The 16,428-nt window shown below is 41.0% G+C and overlaps 1 protein-coding gene and 1 pseudogene across 1 annotated transcript; one reads left to right on the forward strand and one right to left on the reverse strand.

Annotated features, from left to right (window-relative positions):
* Nucleotides 1-1,106: 1,106 nt before the first annotated feature.
* On the reverse strand, nucleotides 1,107-5,924 carry LOC4335576 (L-gulonolactone oxidase 5). Its single transcript, XM_015778720.3, has 3 exons — nucleotides 4,797-5,924; nucleotides 2,738-2,993; nucleotides 1,107-2,232 (listed from the first exon to the last, which is right to left on the reverse strand). Exons 1-3 carry the CDS (start codon nucleotides 5,604-5,606, stop codon nucleotides 1,310-1,312), a joined length of 1,989 nt encoding a protein of 662 aa, XP_015634206.1. The 5' UTR covers nucleotides 5,607-5,924; the 3' UTR covers nucleotides 1,107-1,309.
* A 3,107-nt stretch (nucleotides 5,925-9,031) lies between these two features.
* Nucleotides 9,032-14,893, forward strand: LOC107280631 (uncharacterized; annotated as a pseudogene).
* Nucleotides 14,894-16,428: the final 1,535 nt, after the last annotated feature.

Raw genomic sequence — 16,428 nt, forward strand, 5'->3', positions numbered from 1 at the left:
ATAATGAAATATAAATCAGGCCTTTGCTTCAAAGATGGTTATAACTTATTATAAAACTCTCACAAAGAGAGTCAATAGTCAAGCAACAATAATAACTAGAACAATTAATAAAACCAACAAATTAGAAGAAAACAATTATTAAAGTCTATTTGTGAATTTTCATCCTTAGTTAGCAAAAATCTGTATGAACTTGTAGGCTTATAGATATAGAATGTATGAACTTGTTCTTTTTCACATTTTTAAAGTTGTGCCTCGTTAACAAATAATATGGCTCAGTGTTATGTAATTGTGATCTTGAGATGTTCGATCTTACACGCTGCTGTCATATTTCAAAATATTTTGCTACTAAGAAAAAAATAATGTTCCTGTCATTTCAACTTTACCTTGTCGCACTTATATTGTTATGTTTGACTGTCTTTTTCGATGTTGTACCGATTAATTTGCTTCGGTAGCCAAATAAAAACAATGCCGTACATCGACCATAAGGCGAATATATAAATGGTCCATAAATAAGCCAACTCAGCGCACGACAATTCCATGCCTCAAAGACAGCCGTCGCACATCGCCAAGTCCTAAAGATTACAATCACCGGATAAAAACGATTTTTCTAGGACGGCAAAAGTGACTTTCACGTGTGGATCTCTGATTCATCTACTCCGAAGGGTATACAAAAATTGCTATTTTTTTATATGGGTACTTACATCGTCTGTACGCGAATACAAAAATCTGAGGAAAAATCGCAAAACACCTGCCAGTCATCGGCCGCTGCAGCCGGCCGCCACCGCCAAGCTCCTCCCACCACCGGATCTGGGCGAGGGAGGGCCGCTGCCGCAGCCGCCGTGCTCCTCCTCCTGCCACCGCTAGCAGATTCATGGGATCCAAGCAGGGAGGACTGCCGTTGCAGCCGTCACCCCTCACCGCTTTTGATGCGTAGGGTGCCCACCGCCACGTACCCGCTAGAGAGAGAGAGGAGAGAGCAGTTTGAGAGAGAGAGAGAGACGGATATGAGAAAGAGAGGAGTAGGAGAGAAAGTAGAAGAGAGTAGATAAGGATGAATTGAAAAAAAATTAGAGTGCTAAAACGGAAAAGAGAAGGTAACTCAGATATTTGGGTAAAACTTTAAGAGGCCCATTTGCAAAAATATATATTTCCCTGTGGCCGCCTAAGAGGCTTTTCTGGAAAAAAGCCCTATTTTTACATATAGCTTCTTAAGATACATCTATAAAAGATTTTCATATATGGTGCGAGTCAATTTTTACAGACACGACCAGTTATAATCCGTGTCCAACCTATTGTTTTTTTAGGAAAATCATTCGTGCAATAGTGAATGCTTCCCTGTACTAGTTGCATTAACCCTGACATTGCCATGACGATCGCGAAGGTAGCCATCGGCAGCGTCTCGCAACAACGAGCAGACCCTCGCCTCGGTGAACACCTTCCCCGGCCGGCAGAAGTAGCCCAGCTCCGGCGCGCAGTGCGAGTCGTCGGAGCACACGCAGAGCCCCTCCATGGCGCAGCCGTCGCCGACGATGGCCGGGCTCGCCCCGCCGACGCCGAGCACCCGGTCGCTCCACTCGCTGGAGAAGACGCCCTCGGGGTCGAACCTGTCCTTCACCCTCAAGAACTCGCCGGCGTTCGGGTACCTGGCGATGGCGCCGTCGAACGCGGCGTTCCGGTTCTTCCCCCAGTGCGGGACGCCGCCGTGCCCGCGCAGCGCCATCTGCTCCACCTCGTCGAACACGTCAGCGTGCGCGCGCGGCGCGCCGCGGGCTCGGCTCCGGTAGTAGGTGACGTCGAAGTCCACCGAGTCCTCCGCCTTGCCGAGGTACGCCGACGACGCCGCGACGTAGCGCACGAGCACGCCCATCTTGGCGTCGATCTGGCAGAACGCCGCCGGGTCGAGGTCGCGGAGCCTGGACACGTCGGCCACGAACGCCGGCGCGCGGGAGAGCGGGACGGTGAAGGCGACGTTGTAGGCGAAGACGCCCCGCGTGCGGCGGTCCCATGGGCAGGTGGTGGTGAGGAGGAGGCCGTCGTCCTTCTCCTCCAGGCTGCCCATGCACGAGCCGGAGGACTGGATGCGGTGCTGGTAGCCCACCACCGGGTACCCGGTGAAGGTGGCGCCGTCGTTGGTGAAGCCGTACGCCAGGAGGTCGAACATCTTGGTGACAGCACGGGATGCTAGGCATCGGGCAGTGTCAGTGTACATTGGATTCTCTTCTAGACACTCATCTGCGCCAATATAATGTTCAAATAGTTACTTCATAGGAGCGAATTTTAAATTATAGATTATTTTAAGAGTTACGTATATCTTGTTTGATAGGCTAAGTTTCTAATTTTAAAAAGGCTGCATATATTCGGTTGGATGTAGAGCCCAGACCGGATAAAAAATACCCTTCTCTAAAAAAAATAAATAAAAAAAATAGTTACTCCCTCTGTTTCATATTATAACTTGTTTTTATTTTTTTTGATCAAACTTTTTTTACATTTGACTAAATTTATAGAAAATTGGAGCAATATTTTCTACCGAAAACAAATATATTATCGAAATATTTTTAATGTTACATGTAATAACATTATTGGAGTTATAGATGTTAGTAAATTTCTCTACCGACCACATAGCAACTTATAATATGAAATGAAAGGGGCACGGAAAATTTTGAAAAAAAAAAAAAGAGGTTTCTACCCTGGCTACTCATCTCAGAAAATTTTGAGATATGATAAAGAATTCAATCACCTATGACCCTTGCGCCGACCATGCTTAGCGTCGGTTGCGCCCGGAAGCCGAAGTAGTCGTTGAGACCATCTCCAGGCGTCGAAATATTGACACGGTTGTCCTCACGGTAGATCACCTGCCGCTGCCCCGGCAACCATACCATATCACCGAATTCATGGAGGCGGCCCCAAACCGCTACCTTCTCAGCGATGTCTGCGTCGTCGCGCTTCACGAATTTTACCGACCGCTTGAACTGTGGCTCCAAGGCCAGGGTTACCTGCAGGAAAGCGTGGACATGTGTGTGCACGACAAAACTACTTTTGGCTGTCAACTAATTAATAATTTGAATTAAATAAATATACTTACTGTTATGATATAGTATATATCAACTTTATGTTTGAAAATATTTTTATACCATGTTAAATACGTAGTTGTTGGCGGTATATAGTGTGAAATGAATTAATAATCAGTGTTCTATATTGAAGACCACGTGCGAAAAACTTGTACGCCTTTATTTTATTTTTTTCATGGAGATAGTGTCTTATTCTTTACGCAACCACACACGGCTACCTGCTGTAGATTTGTCATATCGAAATCAGGACACTATTGGCGAATATCGCTAGAGTGCTCCCCAAATTAATTGAGACATCTTTGCCATAAGAGCAAGATAATGGTAGAGCTATCTTCCTACTGTTAGCCTATGTTAAATCCAACATTTATAATAGATTAGCTATAAGGTTGGCTGTAATTTTCTACTCCTCTCTATCTATATATTTACTGTATTTGTTTTAGAGCTTGTGTTAAGTTAGCTCTTACATGAGAGCCAACACTCTTGATTTTTGGTTATCTCTTTTCTCCACATAAGTTTATAGTAGACTTATAGCTCACTATTATACTTGCTCTAAGAGCGGGTACAATAGCAAACTACAAGCCAACTATAACCACGTATCGAGAAGAAAAGGTAAAAGAGAGAAGAAAACGGACTATAGATTTGTAACCGGCTGCAACACGGACTCCAAGACGTTATGTGTGTATAATAGGTGGGACCGGATATTAATGGTGTAGTATATTTTTATATTTAACTATTGTATAAATGAGCTATTAGATTAGCTATAGATGATTTGGTTGGCTATACTATTAACCTTGCTCTAAGTGTGCTCCCATGCATGACCGTGATATAATGATGGTTACTATTAGCGCCCACCCAAATTATAGCTTCTTCCCAGGAAGCACGAGTGGTGTGATGATGTTATCGATCATATCCACCCACCAGGATTTAATACTTGTATATATGAATATTACACATATATAGTTGGTATTTGAAAAAGACTTTTAGTGTGATAGAATATACCATTGGTTTTCTTAAAGCATGTGTTGGACGTCACATTCATGGGGAATGAGTGTGGTATTGCGTGCGTAGTGGTGTGTGTGCACGTTTGCCATGTAATTAAAAAATATATAATACGTTAGGACATTTAAAAAAAATCATAAAATACAATTATTCCCAGCACCTAGCTAAGAAAAAAAAATATCGAAAGCATAATGTTTCTTCTCTCTGAAAACAAAAGAACACCAGAGTAGGGGCCATGCATGGGAAAGTGAATTCATGCTTTGAGGGGATATACTCTTGTTTCGTACATGTCACTTAAATAGTCATCAAAAAATATATAAAAAAATTGGCAACATAGATTAATATGAAACATATCACACACTAACATGTAAGTTTAAATTCAATTTTTACAAGTTGTAGCAAAAATAACAAATATAGTTACTAATGTGCGATAACTTTTTTCAGTTTAATTTGTTATTTTTGTTGTAACTTATAGAAGTTGAATTTGATCTTGCATATTTGTGAAGTGATATATTTCGTATTAATATATATATATATATTTTAATCTTTTTAATAACTATTTAGATAACATGCAAATAACTATTTATATGACATGCAAATAACGAGGGGATATCCCATCCAGGAATGAAAATCCACATCTGCCATGCATGCATGCACGCAGTTTGGCCTGAGCATGTTGACGTGGACATTTCTGAAGCACGTGCATATAGTACATGGCAACACGTGTACCTGAGAGATAATGCCGAGGACGCCGAGGGAGACCTTGGCCGCGTCGAGGTCAGGGTCGTCGGCGGCGAGCTCCCTCACCACAGCGAACCCCTCGCTCGCCGCCGCCGGCGTCACGATCCTCATCCCGACCACGTACTCGTGCACGGCGCTCCCCTTCCCCCACAGCGAGCTCCCGTGCGCGCCCGTCGCCAGCGCGCCGCCGACCGTGACGCCCGACCAGTACGGCGAGTGCGGCAGCGCGAGCCCCGCCGCGGCGGCCTCCCTAATCAGGTCACGCAGCACCATGCCGCCCTCCACCGTCATCAGCCGCCTCGCCGCGTCGACGCGCACCGTGCGGTTCAGCCACCGCGTGCTGATGGCGACGCCGCCCTCGCCCTCGACGCCGCCGGGGCACGCCAGCCGCGGGAAGCTGTTGGAGTACCTGGTGGCGGCCTTCGCCTTCCGCCCCGCCGCCGCCGCCGCCGCCACGGCCGCCACGAGCTCCTCCTCGGTGCGCGGGTACGCGACGCCGGCCGCGCGGCAGGCGGCGCGGTCGGGGAAGGAGCCGTAGATGTTCGTGACCGTGCAGCCGCCGGATGTTCCGCCGCGCGCGCAGGCGATCGGCCCCGGCGGCGGGTGGCGGTCGCCGCCGGCGAGGTGGAGGACGAAGCCCAGGAGGAGGATCACGAGGAGGCCTCGCAGAATTTCCACGACAATGGCGACGATATATCTCGGGATTATTCTGATTGCTTCGTGTAAAATCGCGAGGTTGGAGGAATGCCAAGCCAGTAGAAATGAATGTCTACTACTATTGTGTAACTTATTACTCATTTTTCTCTTCTTTCTTTCTTTTGTTTTTAGAGGGCAGGACGAGGAATGCTAGAGTAAGAAGATTGACATGCGGTATGAATATTTATATACTACAGTAGTTGTGAAACCATCGGGGATAATGCTTTTGTCGTTTTAATTAGCCGTTAATTGAGTCTCCATCCTGAGATATAAAAAGGATGTACGTGTCTGATATTATCTTGCCATTAACTCAGACTCATCCTTTTTCCGTTGTTAACAGGTCTGATCAGTGTGTTGTCACTGGTGGGGAACATGTAATTGTCATTCTGTGACACCAAAAATTTATTATTTGTTGGTAGTTTGGTATAAGCAGCTGTCAGTTAGGATAACAGATTACTGTGGAGCATTTATATATTGCACATGCCTAAATTCCTACTGGCTTATGTGTGCACGGTGGTGCTAGGTGATTCTTTTTTACATAGTTTTGTTCTTGGAGACATAACTGTCCATAGAGGAATATCATTGACAACTTGCATAAGTGCAGGTGAAAATTAGAGCCTACAAAAAGATTGTTATGGCAGAATTTATCGTCATTGTATATATGGGGATATATCATAAATTAAAGATAGAGAGACAAATAAAGCAGGAGTAGGTTATAACAAATGAAGTTTCATATTCATAGAAAGCCGATTTGAGGAAAGTAAATAAGGTTTGGATGATAGAGTTGGTTACTCCATACACTTTCGAGAAAGAGAAAATTCCCTGTGTACGCCTAAAACTTTGTCTAATCCCTATGCTCTTCAGTATGCTCATTCCCTTTATACTTCCAAATTTTAGTTTGCATCTCTTCTGCACCGTTTGCGTTAGTTCGTTGTTAAACTCTTATGAAAAAGTCTATTTTTGCCCTATGGTATGCAAACATATAAATTTATAGTGTACAAAAATTTGTTGTATGAGAAAGAGAAACTTGAGACATTTTATAAGAGAAAATCTCTTATATATCCAGAAATTTTAGCTAATCCCTTCTATGCTTCTAAATTTTGCTTAGTTCCTTGTATACCCCTAAAATTTGATTTTGATCCTTTTCATACTCCTTCCTTCAGTTGACCATAGTTGACCGTCTAATTTCTATGAAAATGACCATTTTACCCTTTGGATGAAAATAGAATTTATGAATTACATTATTAAAAATGTAAAAGTTTGTCGCATGAGTCTATTATTATTATGAGTTTGTTGTGTGATGCATTATTTATCACAAAATTTATTTTTAGATAATGAAATAAAAAATATGTATTTATTATTTAAAAGAAGTCATAAAAGATGAGGAGCATTTATATAAAGATAGGACTACCAATGCTCACAATAATTTTTTTTATGAATGCTCCCGATAAAAAAATCCATTGTCTTATTAAAATTTCAAATAAATATTTTAATTTAGTACATTTGTTTTATTTAGTCTCATTAGTTTCATAAAAATGTACATACTATGCACTCAAACAAAATTTTCAATCTTTTTCAAGCTTATATTATTGGAAAAATTGGAACCATGCCATTATAATTTTACAAAATTTGAGATATGGCATCCTGACCCACATGCCATTGACTCATGTGGGTCCTACATGTCATTGAGATACCGATGGCATATCTCAAACTTTGCAAAAGTACAATGGCATGGTTCCAATTTACCTATTATTAAAACTTAAAACATCAAGGGCAAAAAAGACATTTGCAACCAAATGTAGTAGCTAGTGAAATGAAGTAAAATATAATGGTAGGGGTATGGAAAGGATCAAGTTGAAATTTCAGGGGTATAGAAGGGATCGGATTAATTTTAGGGGTATAAAAGGGATTGAGTGAGTTTTCAGGGGTACACAGAGAATTTACTCAAACAATGACTTGGAAATTGAGTACCTTTAGCTTCAGTTAGATGTCTGGAAGGAAGATTGCTAGTAGAAAAGAGATTGAAATTTGCAACAAGCCAAGGAAAACTGAAGTGATTAGAGGGGGATAGTAATATCAAATAGTATCATACTAAAACAAATGGCAGGAAGAGAAAAAAACATCAGATATATTATCTGATAATGGAAAAGGTACGTAGACCAAAACTACAAAACAGCAAAGCAACTAATTGTAAAATTATATACAAATTTCTACAAAGACTTGTTTGGGCATTCAAAGTAAAAGACTTGAACATATATATCAAGGAAATAAATAGGGGATACCGACCTGTCAGACAAAGAAAATTTTCCGGTACATGCATTAATTATTATGTGGATATGGGGATTGATGGTAGACGACATACTCATATATCCAGGGAATTAATTTTTTGAACTCCTGAACCTGCCCAAGTCCGTATTGAGTATGACATGGTTTCACGTATACATAAGCAGCGGCCTTGGGGTTAAACGCAGATCAATGGAAGACACAACCTTATATCGCCAGATGCCAGAGCTAATAATATATCCACCTCGAGCCCCCAGATAATCGTCTCCCGTCGAGATCCCATTGTCGCCAGATTAGCCTACTAAGTTTCCACCGTATTCTCCAACATCTCAAATCAATCCATATAAACAGGAGTTAAACTTTTACCTGTATAAACCTCGTGTCTTCATTTAATTGTATGTATTGTATTGTTTCATACGTACAAAACCAGGTTGCCCTACACATCAACTATAAATATAGTCAGGAATCAACCCATCATGGAGCGACGAACCGGTTTCTCCGACGACGACTTCTATGACAAGGATAGAGAAGAGGCGACGTCTCGACCCCGGCACAACTGCCCCTATCCATGGATCTTGGCCCATCGATAGGATCCCATTGCCAACTTTCCGTAGAGACAAGCATTCGTCCTAGCACAACCACCTATATAAATGAGTTTCCAACTTTTTGAATCCTTAGACGTCAAAAAAGCATGAAAACAAATCGTAATCTAATTTATTCCTTCCGTCCCACAAAAAACCAACTATCAAATGTGGCATGTCCTTATGTCCAGATTCATAGTACTAGAACATATTACATTCGGTCCTAGATTCGTTTTTTATAGGAAGAAAGGCATCCATGACGATGGCATGTCGCACGTCATGTCACAAGTCGGGCGATTTTTTGGAAGAAACAAGCACAAATGTTTTGTACCAGTGATATTCCATAATTTATTGCTCAAATTGACAGCTGCTTATACCATGAAGCTACCAACCACTACTAGAATCCAAAGATTTGCCAAGCGTCTAAGAAAAAAATTCTACAAACGGTCAGAAAGATTTATGTGGCCGACCATTTGAAATTTTAGTGAGGGTTATTAAGGGTTATTAAGAGAACACTTGACTATTTGGCATGTGGCTGACGGGATATTTAAGTGAGTGAGAGTTATATAAGAAACCACTCAGAAATGGTTATAAGTCGCCGACGGGGCATATTAGTAACCGAGACGTTTAAAATGACTCTCGGAAATGATTATTAGTGGCCCGATGGAGTATATTAGTAACCGAGAGGTTTAATATAACTCTCGGAAATGATTATTAGTGGCCGACGGGGTATATTAGTAACCGAGGGGTTTAATATAATTCTCGGAAACAATTATTAGTGACCGACGGGATATATTAGTAACAGAGTGGTTTAATATACCTCTCGAAAATGGTTATATGTTTCCGAAGGCCAAGATAGAGTGACACGGCTACATGGAAAAAATACTGAGAGGACACAACTTTACCGATGGTTCACAATGGTACCTTCGGCAATAATATGTGACAAAGAGAACTATATTTGCATGAAAAAAAAGGTAAAATACTCTGTACTGCATAGGCTATAACTAAAAAACAAACGTCCTTATAGTAACTTGTTTTCTTTAATCTTTATTTTAGATCAAATTAAAGTAGATATGATCACGGACACATGGGCGCAATAAATTAATGGACTCTCTACTCTCTACCATATTAAGCACATAGTTGTCATCTTTATTTTTAATGTTTTCATCTATAGGACATCTTGTGCTTCGCATCAAAGACAGTATGTTTCTCCACTTTCTCATATATCCTCTCCGTGCGAGTCATTCTCATAGCCATTTTTTTCCTTTTTTATTTCGTTCTTCTCGGCCCCCCACCGCTGTATGTACCGCTTCATGGCACCATTTTGGTTGTGTCCCAATCTTATAAATTAATTATTATCTCATTTCTTTATAAATGTAATGGTGTGGGAGTATTTTTCACATGATAAAACTATGCTCATGTATGTTTGCATTAAAAGAGTTTATAACTTTGACCGGATAAGTTTATGAAATGGCATGCATATACTTCAAAATGAAGAGAACATTATTCAATAGTATTAAAATTGTGCAAAAAAAAATTCAGCAGCACAAACATCTTAGTTCAAAATGTTGCCATATTTTATTAATATTTTCCTCTTTGTAAGCATGATGCAATGCAATCTGAAATTTAAAAAGGTATATTATCAAGAAGGAAGTGCCACAGGTGCTGTTCGAACAGAAGAAAATAGCTACCAATATGTTATATAAAAAAGGCAATGTACCAATAGAGGATGTTGATGAGGATGCATGGTAACCATTGGCCTACTGTGCAAGCTTTGATTTCTGCTAAACCAAAGGATTTTTCAATTACTCAAGAGGGTTGGCGTCTACTTTGTGAGCACTGGAGTAAACCTGAATTTAGGAAGAAATCTTTAAATGGGGGGAGAAACAGGTTAGCTGGAGGTGATACAGTATACCAATGCGGCGGGTCGCGAGGCTTGGTTGCTACGAAACTGTACCTGGTGCTTGTTAATTTGTAGCAATTCATAGGGCTTGTTCCTATATAAAATCGTTGCATATACTAATTTATTTGTAATGTAGCAACATAAAAAAGGTAGGCAACAAGGACTTGCTGCTGCTTGGCAGCACATACACAGGATGAAACAAGGAAAAAATGAACAGCTATGCAACCAGAGAGCAGAAGAAGCTTGCCTAAGCTCTGTCAATTCACTTTTTAAAGACTGCTGCTTAATTATGAGAACCAAGTCCTCTGTAATGTTGAACCTCTAATCATAATTTGATAGCTTAAGTTTGGACTTAGACATAGCTGCTATTTGCCCTTGATTTTGTAACTTTGTGGGCATTGGCTGCAAAAAGTGGACTGGGCTATGATACCTGTCACGCCCGGAAATTCACTAGTAATTTCCGAACTTATTTGTGCATAAAATCCTCGTCCAGGAATCAGCCGAGGTACACAAACTGACAATTTAATATACAATCCATCATAATAATAACGTTACACACTTACAAAAGAAAAGAAAACAGCAGCGGAATAACGGTCTAGCGATGGCTTCAGCTCCACTCCCACAGGCAGCTCAACTGGGGTATAAGCCAAACGTCTTCTCCTTCTGTATCCTTTTTCTTCAACTGAGGTTGATTGATTATTGCAAGAATGAGCATATGACATACTCAACAAGCCACACAGCAAATATGCAAGTGCACAAGGATACCAAAGGATGGCATAATATAGGCTCGTTTGCAAAAGCAGCATTTAGCAAAACATTTAAGAGAAGTAAAACAGTGGAGTAATTAATCAGAAATTTTAATCAACACTGAACAACACACCCATGCTGCACAGGCCCAACCATCCTGAACAACCATACCCGGCTGTACAGAACTAACTCCAAACCAGGAGCTAAGCAAATTATTACTAGGTATAACATCCATAATTATTGTGAGAGGTGTGAGACTAATCACGAAAAACATTGCTTAACCCGCCCATAACCGCGGGCACGGCTATTCGAATAGTTTTACTCTGGCCAGAGGTGTACCACTGTACCCACAAGACACAGCCTCAACATCTTGTCTACCATGCGTCGCGATACTGGAAAGTACCCGAATAGAGGCTGTGACAATACCCTCTGCACAACACAACTCACCACAGTGCACCATTCCTGGATCATAATCACCCCCTTATAAAACAAGGCATGGACTCCCCAGCGACCCCCGTGGGCTTATCTCCGCCACTTCTCAGTCTGGTGCTCCGCAATGAACCATGCTATACAAAAGGTAAAGCCGTTGCCCACGCTGGCTTGTGGTTGGCACGGTTAATGTTTCACAATAGTAGCTCGCGAACCGGTCCTTAATTGTCATGAGCACGACTCTCAAAACCATTATCAAGTTTTAGTTGGCAAGTAATTAATTAACCAATCACGATTGACCATCGTGAACTATCTTTAAACCATCATTAAGTAATAATGAGTCATAAGTTATCCCAATAATGTGCTAATGTTTCTAAGCATGGCTAAGCAATCATATCTAATATCTAGCTGAACCAATATATAAAGCTCAACTAGTCAAGTTATAATAACCCAAGGTATCAAAGAATAAAGTAATCAATGCAAACAGGCCATAACAAAGGAATAGATTCACACCACCCAGTGACATTCGAAAATAAATGCACAGTTGAAATAAATAGAGAATTTAAATATAGGATCAACATGCTCAAAGGATTGTGTTTAGGATCTGTGTGACTTGCCTTGCAATAATCGGTCTTCAATTAATCTTCTGAACACTCCCGACGCACTCACGAACCTTCGCAACGACGGAAACGACAAGCTAACACGCAAAACGAAGAAAAAAACTAATAAAAACCAAATAAACAGTACATATAAAGTAAACAAACATGTAGATCATAATTTTAGATGAATTATGAGACTTGAACGGCCTCATTCTGACTTCATATGAATTTATTATGAATTTTACAAGATTAAATCTAATTAAAGCCCATTTAAAAAGAATTAAATAAATTTAATTCTATTTATGGATAATTTTAATATGTAGATCTTTATTTTATAAAACTTTTGCAACTTGAACCACATTAAACTAAGTTACAAAGAATTAGTTATGAATTTTCAAAGATTAAATCGGATTAAAGCATTTATATAGATTTTAATTGAATTATGACGCAATAATGAATTATTTTTGAAAAGGAAAAGGAGGATTATTGCGTCAGCGGGTCGGGTTCACGGTGGACCGGGTGCACGGCTGCAGTCTACGGATCAGGCGGCCGAGATCTACCCTATCCACAAAGATCGGCCGAGATCTAAACGGTCTACGATCGGTATAAGGCAGACGGCAACGATGACGTCAGCGATGACGTCATCACCGGCGACGGCTTGGGCGGCGCATGCTCGCCGGCGAACGACGGCGCGACGACGCAAACAGAGGACACCAACGGGTAGAGGGCGACGCGGCGAACTCACCGAGCTCTTGGACGACGACAAACGACGACGGATGACGACGGCGGCGAGGTTGAAGCGGCGGCGGTCTTCGGGTCGACGGTGACGGCGGTGCTCCGGCGTGCTACAGCGGCGGCGAAGCGGTGGAGGGGGACGGCGACGACCTCGTGATCCCGATGGTGGCGACGGCGACCGACGACGGCGGCTGCAACGGCGGCGCGGCGCGGCTGAACCGACGGCAACGACGGCGACGGCTAGGGCTACGCGGAGGCGGCGCTAGACGCGACGGTGGGCTAAGGCAAAGGTGGCGGCGGATAGAGGAGAGCTCGGGGGTGCTTTTATAGTGGCTAGGAGGCGGCGACGGAGGCCCACGGCGACCGGCGGCGAGAAGGAAAGTCTAGGGTTAGAGGAGAGAGATGAATCCGAATCCAACTCAAATCCTCCGGTTTCCAAAGAAAATTAGCCGATGTTTCCAAAAGAGAAAAGGAAGAGGAGATCTCAAGGATCATTTGCCCTCAATCAATTTGACCGGAAATAGAGAGGGGCGACGGAATTTGGAAGGGCAGCGGCGGCGGCGCGGCTTGGCTAGGGTTCGGCCGGGCGGCTCGAGGAGGACGACGACCCCGACAGGTGGGTCCCGCCTGTCAGCGGCTGAGAGAGAGGAGGGAGGGACGCGGCGGACTGGGCCGACTGGGCCGGGGAGGGAGAGAGAAATAGAGAGGTTTTGGGCCGGCTTTCGGCCCAAAGCCAAAAGAGACTTTTAAAAACCTTTTTCAATTTAAATTATTCAAGAAATGCAATTCCATTTATTAAAAATACTTTCTTGGCTCAAATAAATCCCAGAAAAATCTAGGAACTAAAGATTCAAGAGAAGTATTTAACAAAATTTTATCTACCCCAATTTTATATTGAGATTTAGCAAATTAAAATTAGATCTTCTCTTTTAGGCTTTTAAGATCATTTCTAATAATTCCTTTTAAACAACAATTTAAGGATTTTTAAACAAGAAAAGCTTTTAACAATTATAATTAGATCATTAATTGATTAACTAATTACTGAACTGTTTTTTGTATCATTTAGGAATTGAGCTCCGAAAAATCCGAGAATATTCCAGAGAGTATAATTAACCATGGAGAATTTAATAAAAATTAAATCCATCCATGCTTTATATTTAGGAAATTTTATTTCCCACATTTAACTTCACTTGAAAATTAAAGAACATTTAATATAAATTCTAATAATAATTTATTAAATAATTTATAAATCCTGAAACAAAAATCAGGATGTGACAATACCCTTATGAAACAATATGCTCTTGAGTTGGTTAGTTCACTCTCTCCATAATATGTAATAGTCTTCCGTTCCTGTTTTAGTAACTAACTATATTTGAATAATGACAAGATATCGATAGTATACATGAGAGCAACTAAAAGAGGTTTGTTCATCTTGGCTTCTGTTTCATTTTTATGATGTCATTGTCTTGTGTTTCTAAATACTTGTAGCATAATATATAGATGTTGCTTCAAAATTGTAGGGTCCCTCAACTTCAAATGTTGGGTCTGCTCCAGATCATCAAGAGGCTGAATATCAACATGACCAGGTTGGAAATAAGTTTATTTCAAAATATCCTTGTGATAGCGAACTTTGCTTTAGGCTGTGTTCGCTCCTTTGGGTTGGGAACCCAACTCCTCCACACGGAAAACGGAGCGGTCCATTAGCGCGTGATTAATTAAGTATTAGTATTTTTTTCAAAAATGGATTAATTTGATTTTTTAAAGCAACTTTCGTATAGAATTTTTTTTAAAGCACCGTTTATCAGTTTGAAAAACGTACGCGTGGAAAAAGAGATATGTGAGTTGGGAAAGTGGGGGAAAGAACTCAGCCCTAGTGCAGTACATAACATTATCTACATAAAGTGCAGTACCTAATGTTTAAGATACAATCCTTGTCCACAGAGTGCTTTTGATCAAGAGGGAGGAAATGAGATTGGTAAAGATGAGGGCAATGATTTTTATCAAGAGGGAGGAAATGAGATTCCTAAAGAAGAGGGCAATAGTGATGACGCTGATGGGGAGTATGGAATGTCTGAAAGCGACTATGAAGATATTGATTTATGGCTTATCTAAAAGCGAACATGGAGACCATGAACTTCATGAAGCTTACTTTTTCTTATGTAAAAGATGGACTACCCTTGCAGTTTAGAGAATTAATCTCAATCTATCTTATTTTAAATGTTACAGACTTGTTTCAAACTTTCAAATAAAGTCTTTCATGCAAGACATGTCATGAATTACGTAGTTTTGCTATGGTGATGGATGATAAATATTTTTGAACAATTTGATTATATATCTGTGGTTGAACTTCCTGTGGATCTGTTTATGGATTTTGTGTTGATGTGACTATGGAGTATGTTACATTTACAAGATTAGTTCAAAATGGGTAAAATTTAAATTTGCATGTTATTTTTTTTTTGAAAAAACTCCAATTACTGAGGGTTGGATTACTTTTCCAAGTAACCTAAATAACCTCTCCACAATACTATTTGTGAGGGTGACGAATGGATGGTGGTCTATAAAAACCTATGGCAAATACCATTGCCGAAGGCTTGCAGACCATCGGTCACTAAATAGCCGAGGGTTCTCACAATTTGACGAGAAAACAAACCTCTCGGTGAGAATAAGACCGATGGTATATTATACTGTCACTCAATGAATAACCGACGGTATATGCTCGGGAAATGTTGTCGGCGAGAAAGAACTATACGTGGTCTCTGATAAAAAAAAGCCGTACATAAACCCACGGCTACATTGTTGCTGAGGGTACTGTCGGCAATCTGATCAATTACCGACCACATATGGCTGAGGGGAGGTGACAAACCGTATACACTCAGGAATGTATATGGCCGACAGTTTTTACAGGTGGCCGACAGTTTAAACCCCCTTGGTAAAAGTAAGAAATCTTGTAACAAATAATAAACATTTTATGTCACGTAGAGACAACTATAATTCACTCACACAAGCGACGAAAACACCGATCAGAGCACATTAACAACAGAAAAGGTTTTTTTTAGTCATTTCACTCATGATGCTAACTCTCTTGTTCTCTTATACCTCCATAACGACAATAAACATAGGCAACAACATAGCAACGTGAAAAAAGGCCAGATCTGAAATCTGTCACTAGTACAGATTGGGCATCCTTGACGAGCCAACCGTGTCGGGCTAATGCGACTCGTATGGGATAACTCATCTTTAATGGTTCAAAAAAAAATCCCTTTTAAGATATGACTATCAGGGATGACCCATCATCGATACAAGGTTATCTTTCTCGGGTCGTAGTTGTAATATGTCACGGATGACCCATAACGGGTCACAATCATATCCCATCACGGATGATATATCGACCATGATGGTGTAATAAGATGTCCCGTGCATGAGTGCATATCCTCAAGGGCATGAGAAGAAACTTTCACAATAGAAATTGTAACCGCATCTCCTTAAGGGCAAGTGGCTCGTGCCTGAGTGCATCGCTAGGGTTTCGTGACAAAAAGTACCGCATAAGTGTTTCTTGCCATGAACAAAAATACTGCAAACTGAAATTTTGACGAAACTGAGATTATGAACAAAATTTTAAAAACTAACAAAGATAAAGACAAATAAGA

The sequence above is a fragment of the Oryza sativa genome, chromosome 4 (assembly GCF_034140825.1).
Source record: "Oryza sativa Japonica Group chromosome 4, ASM3414082v1".
NCBI lineage: Eukaryota > Viridiplantae > Streptophyta > Magnoliopsida > Poales > Poaceae > Oryza > Oryza sativa.

Coding starts and splice junctions, on each gene's coding strand:
- LOC4335576 (XM_015778720.3), bottom strand. CDS start 5,606: ATGAGTAATAAGTTACACAATAGTAGTAGACATTCATTTCTACTGGCT. Junction 2,994..4,796: donor TCCTCGGCATTATCTCTCAG/GTACACGTGTTG, acceptor GCTTTCCTGCAG/GTAACCCTGGCCTTGGAGCC. Junction 2,233..2,737: donor GGTCGGCGCAAGGGTCATAG/GTGATTGAATTC, acceptor ATATTGGCGCAG/ATGAGTGTCTAGAAGAGAAT.